The following is a 9,280-nucleotide window of genomic DNA, read 5'->3' as shown; positions in this document are numbered from 1 at the left end:
ATATTCAAAATATATAATATTATTACTATATATATAATATTATTATATACTAGCTATTAATATTACTGAGAAATTATGATACACAATTGAAATTTTTTTATATTCTTTTCAATTTTTGTTTTAGTGATATTTACATTTTATTTATTCTTATATTTTATGCATCTGGAAAGTTTGCTATAGTTAAGTAATGTTTTGTATAATAATCTAATTATATTTATTATACAGATGTAAGCAGGGGTACTTGGTATTGGGAAGCCACCATTGAAGAAATGCCAGAGGGATCTGCTACGAGACTCGGATGGGGACAAGAATATGCAAACTTACAAGCTCCACTTGGCTATGACAAATTTGGTTACTCATGGAGATCCAGGTATTGCATATCACCATTAGACAGAGTATGAAAAAAGTTGCGGATCCCTTAATATCTTGAAAAGTAAGCATTTTTGTAAAAAAATTTTCATACCAAAGTTATAGGGTTTCAAGTGGTGCATTACAGTAATAATAGAATCATTTCGGATACCATTCTCAACGTAAAAATCACCTGTTTTTACAGAAAACCCCCCCATTTTTTATTACATATTCTTATAACTGACTTCGAAAGTTTTTTCTCTTAGTTTTCTAGAGAAACACTATAATAAATACACAACTAATAGGAAATAAAGCCCATAATGATCAAAGTTCATTGATCAAGTCCAGTGATCTTTAGTACTTAAATAATTCGTGAATTTATACACCACGTATCAAATTGCTTCAATGATCTAAAAGGCTTAGCATTAAAGGCTTAAGATGCTCGCACGAATGAAAAAGATAAAGATTCAGATTCGATCCCCAAGTGAGGCAATATTTCGTAATAAATTATTTACAGATTTTAATATGTTTATCGGCATCTTTAAGATTTTTTTAAGATGCCTATGAATGTCACATTATTAAATTGCAAGGCAATTTAATTTGTGATAGTATTACGGTAACTTTGTCAATGTAGTATTTCAAGATCGAAAAATCAATTCGGCAAGTAGTTTGGCAGGATTTGATCGTGGTATATAAATTCACATATAATTCGAATTATATGAGCTAAAGATCCAACTGTTATGAGCTTTATTTTCTATTAGTTGTGCATTCACATGTACGCGGTCAAAAATAAGATTCTCATTATAATAAAGATTTTTTTAAATCAGTACTTTTCAAGTTCTTTTCAACTTCCTAAAGTATTCTTTTCAAGAAAAGAAAACAAATGTAATTTTTTATAGAAAAGGAACACGATTTCACGAAAGCCGTGGCAAGCATTACAGCGACAGTTATGGTGAGGGTGATACCTTGGGCTTCCTTATAGTTCTCCCAGATGCACATGATGCATCACACATTCCGAATACTTATAAAGACAGAGTGAGTACAGCAAACCTATTTGTAAAAATTAAATTAATAAACATATACATATACGTATTATGTACTTATTATTATGTATACTGTATATAATATACATAATACACATACATATATGTATTATATATACTATATACAATATACATAATAATAAGTTAAATTTAGTAAACCGGTATAAATTATTTATAAATAACATAAATAAGCATCAAATATGACCGAGTTGCTTAAAAAAAAATATATATATATATAAATGGATGATTTTTTAAATAAACAACTATGTTTTTTTTATCAATTTGATTCACATTATTCTATTCATAAAGATATTAAAGTACAATTATCAAAAAATTAATAGTTTACGACATTTAATATTTTATGTCAATTATGGGCCAGAATAAAATATAAAATTTCTCGTAAATCATTGATTTTTCGATAACTTTACTTTTATATGCGGAATAATCAGAGGAATCATATTATAAATAAAATTAAACAATGTCATTAAAAAAGATGATGATACTTGTTATATGGCCTTAAAAAACTCGATTTTTCGAAAATTAATTATGTCAATATTTGGATCCCTTTAAATTGTAGAATTTTTATCTGAAACATTTTTGCGTATTATTCATATTTTCTGAGATATTCGACTCATCATGTTTGAAATAGATCATCCTGTATAATTTTTAACCGAAATTTCGATCGAACTCTAGTTATAATAATATAATTATTCTTTGTATGATTTTGTTACTGAAATATTTGCATATAATTAAAAAATGAACTTTTTATAAAAATATATCTAATAATTATTACGTATTTTCCGATTTATAAATTAGCCTTTAGTAAAGTTCAAGAGCCACTTATATTACGAGGAAAAAGATCAAGTACAGGAAACTCTAAAAGCTCTACGGCCTTTAGAAGGTAGCAAAATTATATATTATAAAAACGGAATCAACCAAGGTGATGCCTTTGTAGACATCAACAAGGGCGCATACTATCCAGGGATTTCACTATATAAGAGCGCGATGGTTTCTGTGAATTTTGGACCGAATTTTAAATATCCTCCAACAGATGTTACGTTTAGAGGCGTAAGTAAACATTTTTTACTGTAGTTCAAGTAAATTCATGTCTTTACTGCTATCTAATAATTGACAATATTAATTCATAATCGTAGATGGTACTTTATACCTACATATAGAAAACATATAGAATTTTCAATTCATATCGTCGGCTTAAAATAAACTTTGCATTTATATTACTCAAGATGTGTGCAATTAATTGATGTTAGACTAATAAGTTATTCGAACCAACGCTAGAAGTTAAATGCTGATAAAAAAGAAGTCAATATGTCATGTCATATTTAAATGTTTGACTTTTATGGTCTTTCTCAATGATATAACATTTTATATAATAAAATCTTTTGAATCTTTGAATATCGCCACTTTTTTATAGTTTTTAAAATGATAAATTATCTTCATATACTCACAATTAATTAAAATCATCATATCAGATTAATTTATTGTATATTAATTTATCCTCAGACTTTATTAAATTGCATCAAACTCAAGTTATTCTAATAACATTTTCGGCCCGACCGGACTTACACCAACTTGTTAGAAACGTACTATCAATAATCTTGAGGAATCATTACACTGTCCAATAATAATAATAATTTCATAGGTACAGTACCCTCCAAATTTGAGAACACCTTACGTTTTTTAGGTTTGTAATTATTTAAATGAAAAAGACGAAATAAAAATACATACATACGTATGTTATTTATAATGCACATATGTATGTATTTTTATTTTGTCTTTTTTCAATTAAAGATTTGATAATATGCTATTAAAATATGGAATTTTAATAAAAATGTGATTCATACGAAATCTGATTCTTCATTTTACAATTTTTGCGGAGTCTGAAATCAACTCAAATATTTTTGCAACTCAAATATTTTACCACTTTTATACCACTTAGAAAACGTTAAAATACAATTAAATGTGAATATACAACGAACACAAGTATGACGTTGCAAAACAAATGACAAAATGCATATAAACAATCAAAGCGCGAAATTCAATCTTGAGTGCTTCGATGCTGCAAAATGATTGTCCAACATATTTTCGGCATGTACAAGCTTATAGATGTTTTAGATAAAAGTTTATCATCATTTAGATCACGTTTTATAAATATAATATCTAAATGATGATAATGAAGTATTTAAATCAAAAATCGCTGTCAAATGAGATTGCTGTCATGTAATGGCTTTTCAGTAAAACGTAGGTGTGTTCCTAAATTTATGGAGGATACTGTATATTTAGACCATACCGAAATCAATTCATTAACAAAAAATATCTATAATTCTTTCTCTTATATACTTGTATTCACGGGACAAAATATTCAAAAATTGTATTTAAATACAAAATATTCAAAAAAATTGTATTTAAATATAAAATATTCTTAAAAAAGTATTTAAATACAAAATACTCTCAATAAAATAAAAATGTACTTAAATACGTATTTTAAATACATATTGTATTTCATACTACCCACTCTTGGCTGAGATACAACGCTAGAGATTGTTGTTCACTAAATGTAAACAAGAATAAATGATGCATTATGCACATTATGTGTGAAATGGAACGCATTTTAGATTGAACAATGCAATTTTAATTTTAATAAAAAAAATTGTTACATAATTTAAATGTATTTAGTATTCACAATTTTAAAATACAAAATACTAAAAAAAAATATTTAAATGCAAATACAAAATATTCTAAAAAAAAGTATTCAAATACAAAATGTATTTAAATACATGTTTTTCAAATACTGCCCAACCCTGCTTGTATTAGTCATCAAACTTTCAATTTTACAAGGATTTAGCAGTTTTTTATAATTCTAAATAACATCAATAATTCTTACTAATGTTACTAACATTAAATAATTATCATAGATGCACGAGAAGGCGGAGGAAGCGATAGCCGAGCAGTCAATGGCGGACATACTCTATCTTACCGAAAATGAAGGCAAATTAAGACTGGACACATTCGTATTGTGACATTAGTGCATCTTTTTATTTTTGTCATTTTCGTTATACATTATGCAATTACAATTGCAGGGATGGATACAACAATACATAGAGCAAAAACAAAAAAAGAAAATGAATTATGAGAAATTTTTAAATTTATTTGTGAATATGTGCATGCTTACTAAAACTTTGATCTTTTTAGTAGTGAAATAAATTCAAAGAAATGAAGGGAAGAACGTTGAATATCAATTAAAAACTTGTGCTTCATTGTATTGTTGAACCAAAATCTTGCAATTAATAAAAGATCGAGTGCAACAATAGTTGAGAAGACGCTTCAAATATTTTTTGAGAAAATGAATCCTAAAGTTATGACTGATGAAATGATATCTTTGAAATGATATCTTTGATGAAATGATATTGATGAAATGATTAATAAACTCTTGATTTTTTATTATTTTTATCTCTGTATTACAATAAATATTTTAATTCTGTTCCATGTTCCGATTTTTCAAATTAAAAAGTTTCTTCATTATCTGATTTTGTCTGATATATGCAGAAAGCATTTCATACATAATTATCTTATTTAATAAAAGAAAAATATTTATGTAAATTGCAGCGGAATATGTTTATTATGTGATACTTATGCTATATAAATTATTTTCGCAACTTAAATTATTACCTTTATATTTATAATTAATCATTAAATCATTACACGTTACTTTCCAAAACCGCCCCTGCAAGCAGGACTCGCGGCCACTGTTTTATTGCTTGCTTCCCATTGCTCTGGTGTTTTCGCCTTGAAGATAACAATAATATACGTAACAATAATTTTTTTATCTAGCCCATTTTAAAAAGAATACTTTTTAAAAAGAGTATTTTTCTTTCATGCTAATAGTGAAGAATTAATTAATAAATAATAGTCATCACTTACTATAATCGATAGAGCATGTACACTTCCTTGCAGTTCTGCTTGCAATAACTGGTTTATCATTCGGTGTCGCTAAATTAATAATTAATTCAGGTATCCTTTCCATTATACTAAGTATACGAAATAATATCTAGTTTTTAATCTCGTAATTATATAAGTTCATAAATGAATATCATTTATTTTTTATTATTTTATTTTTATTATTATTATTTTATTTGCTTCAAATAATGCTATTATTTTTCATATGATTTATTTTTGATACATCTTATATTTTATCCCATAATTAATTAAAATTTTTTTTTAAGAGGTGTAAAATCAATTATTAAAATGAAACATTTAATAAGAGAATACTAAAAATTGATGGTACTTGCCTTGATCAATGGCTGCTTGTCAAATGTTTCTGCTACAACCACTACCTTAAAATGTGTCTCAGAGTTTTTGGGAACATTGTGCATATAGGATTCATTAATAACTTCGCAGTGAAGAGGTTTTAGTGCAACTTCCAACTTTTCCTTAATTGAACTTTCTATAGGCCTGATGAGTGTTTCACAACTACTCATGTCTTGTTGATGACGAATCATACTGCAATCTATATTATTGTTTTATTATTCAATTAATATTAATATCTATCTTTATTACAAATAATGTGCATTAGGCAAAAAGGTAAAAAGTACCAGTAAATAAGGATAAATTGTGCCTTACAAAACCTAAAGTAACTTTTAAAAATCCTTCGTCTTAAGAAGTATAAAAATAAGCTATTGACTGCGTTCAGCAAAGCTTTACAACTGTTGCAAAATTCTTTAGTAAGTAATTGGTTCCATCGTGAAATAGAATTTGGCCTTATTTATTGGTACTCCTTATATTTAAATGCTAAGATTTCTATTTAAAAAATAAAACATATCTGCATTTATATTAATTGCTATGATCAGAGTATCTTAAGATGTTAGAATGAAAATTACTGAAAGATACTACTTATAGATACTAGTTACTTATAGATACTAGTTACAAATAGGATACGTAAAGATACTAGTTACAAATATAGTTTACTTAAGAGACTTATAGAAAAATAGGTTGAAAAAATCTAGCTAATGCCCAATTTCTTCCAGATAAGTTGCGAATAATCTTATCCAGGAGATATCTCTATGTCTGGAAGATATCTCTTGGATAAAGTTATCCAGAGGTGAAGAAATTGGACATAAATATTTCTATAAGCATGATATTAACAATATTATGATATTAACAATATATTAGTAAATTGCCAGCAGATTAAAACAGATTATTGTGATAAAAATATCAGCTATGTTTATACTAAAGTATTCTACAATTGCATTAAATTAACCAATTACAATCAAATATTCTTCTCATGTTGTAAAACATTCTTCTCAACTGTAGTTGGTCAATTACAATTGCTTACAACTATGCTTATGGAATTGTAAAACAAGTTTAAGCCTGTATTCTACAATCAGAATTTGTTGATATAAAGTACTTTCTATTTAGTGATACAAGTCGATACAAGTATCTATCTTTGTTACTCTCTGAATATCAAGAAAAATAGAATGATATTTGTGTGGACTTGTGTCACTAAATGGAAAGTATCTATTATTTGACAGTAAATTGCCCAGGAATTAAATAAAGCCTGTTAATTGCTAATCATTTAAGTGGAATATCATTAAAATGATTACAAAATCTGTTCGGTTTCTGCAGTCAATTGACCATTATATTTCATTAATAGATTCTGTTATATTTCTGTTGACATTCTGCTAATGAAATTAAGTAGCATATGCTTTGCGAAATCTGTTGCTGACAGATTTGACTGATTTGACTAAAATGAATGTTCACTGATGCTCACTCCTTATAGATTTTAACGAAATTTTGTTCACATGTGTATTTTAATGTATAGAATAAGCGTATGATAATAAAAATCATCACTAGGCATTGCGAGTTGCAAGAAGAGCAATCAACCATTAATAAGTGATATTTTTAAGGTTAGGAAGGTTAAGGTACCTTTATAAGTCTTCCAATATAACACGTTTTTATATAATTATCTTATAATTACTTGCAACTAATTACTACGTTATATGTATAAGAAATAAATTTTTAATTAAAATACACGTACAATAATATTTGCTCTTGTAGAGGAGAAGCAGTAATGAAAATGCTTAATCTTAGTTTAGAGTATATAATTCTAATCGTCTTTTAGACGTAAAACAATTTTAATCACTTTAAATACTTACTTTTTTTAAGTATTAATCTTATCGGGCTTGCTTTATGCATTTATTTAGTTTATGTGTGTGTGTGTGTGTGTGTGTGTGTGTATATAGATAATTGTTCAGTTTAGTTACGTCACCTCAAAAATCGATAAAATTAAGCTCCTTCAACGCGTTTTTGATCGAAACGAACGAATCTGGCAGAAAAACTCGCCCCGTAATTTGAGATATTTAATCGTTAAAGTTCACGACTATTTAGGTTAGAAAATCTGTCAGCCACAAAATACTGCGATGCGAGCAGCGAGCATGCATAAAGCGGAGAACACAACTCTTATATAACGCGTATACATAAGAAATTCAACCAATCAGAGTTCTTTATTTCATGCAAAAAGAAGAAAACGAAATGTAAATGAGTGATTTCTTAAATCGATTATCGCATCAGCGATTTTATTTCTATCGGAATTAAACTCGCTAGAGAATCAAATACTTGGAATTTATCGAGAATTGTCATTCGAGAATCGGGGAATCAAAGAAATTCAAGTAATGGTTAAAATAATATATGTTTAATGCAATATTTATATAATAATACATTACAATGTATAACAAGAAATTCTTTTACAGTAATTTATTTCATGTTTGTTAAGTCGCCTCAACCATATCAGAATCGTAATACTATAAGCGAGAAATGATACATAAAAATTTCTTGTATCAGAAGTTATAATTTTTCATACTTATAATTATAATATTATACTTATAATTTAATATTTATAATTAATAGATATTTGAAATTATGCGCTTACATTTCCGACAATAAAGCAATTATTATTATATAGATCAATCTTAATATGAAACAATTACTCTAAGTGACGCAAGTATAATTAACATAATCTTTTTTTGTACTTTTTATGCATTTACATTCAGGACTCAATAATACATTTAGTATTTATTTTAATAAATAGCATTACTCAATACTTTTTTTGTTATGTATCTGATTATCGCTCGATGATATGGAATGTCCGCTTCCTATTATCTTGATGTATTCAATGATATTTTCGGTATCATTATTGGAATGTCCATTGCCATTTGATCCTTGCTGTTCTTTTGCTTTAATTCTTTCTACAGGCAACGCCTCATCATCATTATCAGAATCCTCAAATTCGTCGGAATCAATTTCTAAATCTAGCATGGTTTTGCGTTTATTGGGTTTATTGTTCTCTTCCTGCTTCCTTTTGATACCCGATGTGCTCGCAGCTTTGAACCCTTCTTCTATGGCATCTCCAACTTTCTCAGTCAATTCCGCACGTTCCTGGTCGTAACGCTGATCTTTAAATTCATGTTTTGGCTCGGTGCAGAGTTTTTCTAACTTCTTTTTCTTACGTTCCACTTCCTCTTTCTCTCTCTTGGCTTGTTTATCAATCCAAGCTTTCAGCCTCTTTTCTTCATTTATATCGCGCAATCTGCGACCGCTAAGATCTCTGCAAGCTTCGCGATTTGTGGTTTTCTCAATCTGCGCACCTATCGCGCGTAACATAGATCCAAAACCACCTTTGCCACCCAACAGTCTTGGAACCACAGTTGCATAGCCATTCGAGCAGATATCATCTTCCTGTACAAGTCGACCATTGTGCAGGACATAATATTGATCACGTGAAAGATTCTGAAAAAAAAAGAATTATTGATCCATGTGATATTTTTTTGTTAGTCTTATATTTAATAAGTTTCTCCCATAACTTAAATTTTGATAAA

At 27.8% G+C, this 9,280-nt stretch overlaps 3 protein-coding genes across 8 annotated transcripts in view; 1 reads left to right on the top strand and 2 right to left on the bottom strand.

The window, feature by feature from the left end:
- The window catches only part of LOC108686443 (set1/Ash2 histone methyltransferase complex subunit ASH2), a 9,194-nt gene extending 4,301 nt beyond the window's left edge, over window positions 1-4,893 (top strand). The window contains exons 8-11 of one of the 2 annotated variants that reach the window (XR_001931705.1): window positions 226-370; window positions 1,248-1,383; window positions 2,347-2,459; window positions 4,325-4,403. Coding sequence is in view for 1 of the 2 variants with exons in the window: in XM_018191754.1 (XP_018047243.1) it covers window positions 226-370; window positions 1,248-1,383; window positions 2,208-2,459; window positions 4,325-4,429 (638 nt within the window). In the remaining variant the exon portion in view is untranslated. Of the gene's footprint in view, window positions 1-225; window positions 371-1,247; window positions 1,384-2,207; window positions 2,460-4,324 lie in introns of both variants that reach the window. The other variant, XM_018191754.1, reaches the window with a different exon arrangement.
- A 173-nt stretch (window positions 4,894-5,066) lies between these two features.
- LOC108686454 (bolA-like protein DDB_G0274169) lies at window positions 5,067-7,960 on the bottom strand. 5 transcript variants are annotated; one of them, XM_018191774.1, is made up of 4 exons: window positions 7,562-7,960; window positions 5,699-5,916; window positions 5,331-5,399; window positions 5,067-5,195 (listed from the first exon to the last, which is right to left on the bottom strand). In XM_018191774.1, the coding sequence occupies exons 1-4, from the start codon at window positions 7,599-7,601 to the stop codon at window positions 5,115-5,117; spliced, it is 408 nt and encodes a 135-aa protein (XP_018047263.1). In that variant the 5' UTR covers window positions 7,602-7,960; the 3' UTR covers window positions 5,067-5,114. The 5 variants fall into 5 exon arrangements, with proteins under 5 accessions (XP_018047263.1, XP_018047265.1, XP_018047266.1 ...); XM_018191776.1 differs by having other exon boundaries at window positions 7,675-7,960; XM_018191777.1 differs by having other exon boundaries at window positions 5,699-5,909; window positions 7,675-7,960.
- Window positions 7,961-8,081: 121 nt separating this feature from the next.
- The window catches only part of LOC108686452 (protein SDE2 homolog), a 2,815-nt gene continuing 1,616 nt past the window's right edge, over window positions 8,082-9,280 (bottom strand). The window contains exon 2 of the mRNA XM_018191767.1: window positions 8,082-9,191. Within this exon, the coding sequence (XP_018047256.1) occupies window positions 8,496-9,191 (696 nt within the window). The 3' untranslated portion in view covers window positions 8,082-8,495. The remainder of the gene's footprint in view (window positions 9,192-9,280) is intronic.

This window comes from Atta colombica, unplaced genomic scaffold, assembly GCF_001594045.1.
Source record: "Atta colombica isolate Treedump-2 unplaced genomic scaffold, Acol1.0 scaffold181, whole genome shotgun sequence".
Lineage (NCBI taxonomy): Eukaryota > Metazoa > Arthropoda > Insecta > Hymenoptera > Formicidae > Atta > Atta colombica.
This window is presented reverse-complemented; position numbering and strand designations above follow the sequence as displayed.

Excerpts from the sequence above, each read along its gene's own strand:
- LOC108686454 (XM_018191774.1), bottom strand. The coding sequence starts at position 7,601 with ATGCATAAAGCAAGCCCGATAAGATTAATACTTAAAAAAA. Across the intron at positions 5,917-7,561 it reads AAGATTAATACTTAAAAAAA|ATTGCAGTATGATTCGTCAT; the intron begins GTAAGTATTTAA and ends ACAATAATATAG. Across the intron at positions 5,196-5,330 it reads TACATGCTCTATCGATTATA|GCGAAAACACCAGAGCAATG; the intron begins GTAAGTGATGAC and ends GTTATCTTCAAG.